The 2989-nt window shown below is 58.1% G+C and overlaps 1 protein-coding gene across 1 annotated transcript; it reads right to left on the bottom strand.

The window, feature by feature from the left end:
- Positions 1–1031: 1031 nt before the first annotated feature.
- HYI (hydroxypyruvate isomerase (putative)) lies at positions 1032–2477 on the bottom strand. Its single transcript, XM_008944330.1, has 6 exons — positions 2367–2477; positions 2142–2220; positions 1905–1954; positions 1642–1711; positions 1356–1490; positions 1032–1155 (listed from the first exon to the last, which is right to left on the bottom strand). Exons 1-6 carry the CDS (start codon positions 2469–2471, stop codon positions 1067–1069), a joined length of 528 nt encoding a protein of 175 aa, XP_008942578.1. The 5' UTR covers positions 2472–2477; the 3' UTR covers positions 1032–1066.
- Between the last annotated feature and the right edge of the window lie 512 nt (positions 2478–2989).

Raw genomic sequence — 2989 nt, 5'->3', positions numbered from 1 at the left:
AGCACGGCTGGAAGCAGGAGCCTGGGGGTGTGCATCAACGTCATTCGCCGGCTGGCTGGCCTGGCCCTCGGTGTGCCCCTCTCGGTGGGTTTGATACTGAGTGACCTGGAACCGAACCACAGGGGCAGGAGCTTGGGTGCTGTGGCTTGGCTGAAGCAGAGCGATTCTCAGGGACACAGCTGTGGCACCTGCAGGTGATTCCTGCCTGGGGGGAGGCACAGAGGAGCGCACAGAGCACGTCTGCTGCGCGGGGCGGGGCCGCGCAGCGCGCTGCCTTTCAGCGGCACCGCTCCTGGACGTCGGGGTTCTGGGCAGCGAGGCTGGAGAGCACCGAATGGGACAGGAGGGTGAACTGGAGCAGGGCAAGGTTTTATGGAGATATTGTATATTAAAGCCATCGATGCGTCTGTGAAATAAACTGGACCAGATCCCTGCTTACGTGCTGTAGGCTAGGATGTGGAAAACCTTCCATAAGGGATGCAGAGACAACCCTGGCTGTGGGGCCAGCTGGGCTTGCACCAGAGTCCCACACTTGCTCTGGAGCAGAAGCAGCAGGACTGACAGCCCCAAGCATCCGTGGGCAGGCAGCTCCCAGCCTACCTTGGTTCGGGCAGCCTGCGAGGGGCTGATTGCTTCGCTTTCCCCGGTTGCTGCAGCATCAGCACTGGGCACTGGCAGCAGCCTTGAAAATTGCAGGAGGTGGAAGCCCAGGGCCCTCTTTCCCACAGCTCCAGGCAGCAGCTGGAGCTGGACCAGGGGAAACTCACACCCTTACCAAGAAGCAAATGCTCCCCTCCAAGGGAGAGTGGGAGCCTTTCCCTGGACACCCCTGCAGCCAGGAAGTGAAGGTTCTCCTGTATACCCAAAGTCACCTACAGTGGTGCCCAAGCCATCCCCAAATATGACATGCTTCACTCCCTGAATAGATGAGGGTCCTAGCAGGGCCTATGGAAGGGAAGTAAATGCTCCTAACCATCCCACTCTTCAACCCCCTGAGTCATAGAGAAGACAGATGTGCTCCTCTGTTATGCCATAGCTTTGATTTTTATTCCAGTGTTTCCCTGTTTTACTCTGCTGCCTTGCTGGTCCCACTAGGCTGCAGCCCTTGGCTCTCCCAGTATGAGCGTAGCCAGCCCAGACCTTCCAGGGTGTCTCCTGTAGCAACAGATAATGTCTCCTGCTGGCACCCCCAGGCAAGCTGAAGCAGCTTCTGCTCTGGGCAGGGCTTTCACCCCCAGGCAGGGACTCTGCTACCCACCAGCCCCCAGGACCCACTTGTCTTTGCACAGTACCCAGGCAGACAGTCCATGCTTGGACCTGCCAGCGGGGCTCAGACTGCCTGCAGGCCCACTCACCCTTCGGAGCGTACTCGCACCCCACGTAGCCAGTATAGCCAAAGGACTCCAGGAGCTGGAAGATGTAGGGGAAGTTCAGCTCCCCAGGGCTGTCAGGCTCGTGCCGCTCTGGCACCTGCGCAATCTGGATATGACCTAGGGGGGAAGTGGGACACGCAGCCTTCTCTACGCACGAGACAAGGTGACCCAGAAGCAGCCACAGCAGAGCGTGGAGCAGGAGGGCCCCATCTCAAAGTCACTCCTGCCCCATGGCCACAGGGGAGCCCCTTTGGGTGCAGGATGTTACCAATGAGTGGGAAGTATGTCTCCAGGTTGCGTGACAGATTCCCATCCATGATCTGGCAGTGAAAGATGTCCTGTGGGAGCAAGGGGAGACGGCTAGTGCAGCTGTTCAGCAGTGAGCAGTCGAGGACAGCTGTACTATGGTCCCTGTCCCTCCCCACATCCCCAGGAGCGAATAACAAGCTCACAGCCCCTGGGACTCCCCTGGGGGCTGTGCAAGGTTTGCTGGTGAAGCATGGACCCTGGAGATCTTCAGTGCCAACTCACCAGCTGCAGCTTCAGGTTGGGTCGTCCAACCTTCTCCAGGATAGCAGCAGCTAAGGGTGCAAGAAATGAAGAGACCATCAACTCCAGGCTTGAAGTTTCACAGTGAAGCCCTGAGACCTCCCTTCATCAACTGTTTTCTCAGCACCTCCCTGCAGGTGACGCAACCTCCTGCCTTTCAGATTTTGGTGATCCTTCTCCTCCCTTGAGAAGACATTTGGGGAGAGATGTCTGCCTTACCTTGGTGGGGTGTGTTCAGATAGTAGCGAGGGTCAGTGATGCGGTTGTTAATAGGCTCCACCAGTCCAATCATGTTTTCCTGTAACACAGTCATGTCACCCTGCAGAGCATCCTGTCACGTCTGCAGCAGGCAGGGCTCCTTCCCCACGCGAGGCTGGGGGCAGACTCTCCATCTTTCATACCCTAAGAGCTGCACCCCCAGAGTAGGACCTGTTCCCCACTTACCTGGGCCAGGAGGTCAGCAGCATATCTGAGATTCTCAGTGAAGGTGGTTTCCATCTCACGTGCCATTGCTGCCCGGTCTGCACCCAGGGGAACCCGCCCAGCCATCAGGTGGATCCTAAAGACAGATCAGCAACAGGCAGCAGTTCCAGTCTCCCAGCAGCTGGTCGCATCAGGGCCAGAGTGGGGAAGCAGACACAGAAGGGGGTAAGGAGCCATCAGGCATGCAGGAGGCACAACAGGCACTAGTGCGCTGCAGGAACACAAACACAAAAACACTGCACCTCCGCAGGCAGAGGGACATCTTGAGTCTTCCCTCTTTTGCAAGCAGCCTCCAGCTCTTTTCCCCCCGAGGCTGGAGCTTCTTGGGGTCTCACTGCTGAGGCTGCCCTGAGGCCAGCATGATGGGCAGCAGGTGTGCTGCCTCAGAACAAGGCATGAGACCTGCCCCTGGCACATTGCTTTGTGGCTTGGAGCAGGGAGGGGGTGGCAGGCGCAGAGCAGGGCTCCCCAGCAACTGCTTGGGGAAGGTGCACAGTGGAAACAAAATCTTTTCAATCTGCCTGTTACCAGAGAGTGCAAATGGGCCTGGTCAACACTTGGCCTGCGTGGCCCTGCCCTCTGTG

The sequence above is a fragment of the Merops nubicus genome, unplaced genomic scaffold (assembly GCF_000691845.1).
Source record: "Merops nubicus isolate BGI_N331 unplaced genomic scaffold, ASM69184v1 scaffold51100, whole genome shotgun sequence".
In the NCBI taxonomy this organism is placed as follows: Eukaryota; Metazoa; Chordata; class Aves; order Coraciiformes; family Meropidae; genus Merops; species Merops nubicus.
Note: the sequence above shows the minus strand (reverse complement) of the source record. Positions and strands in the feature narration are given on the sequence as shown.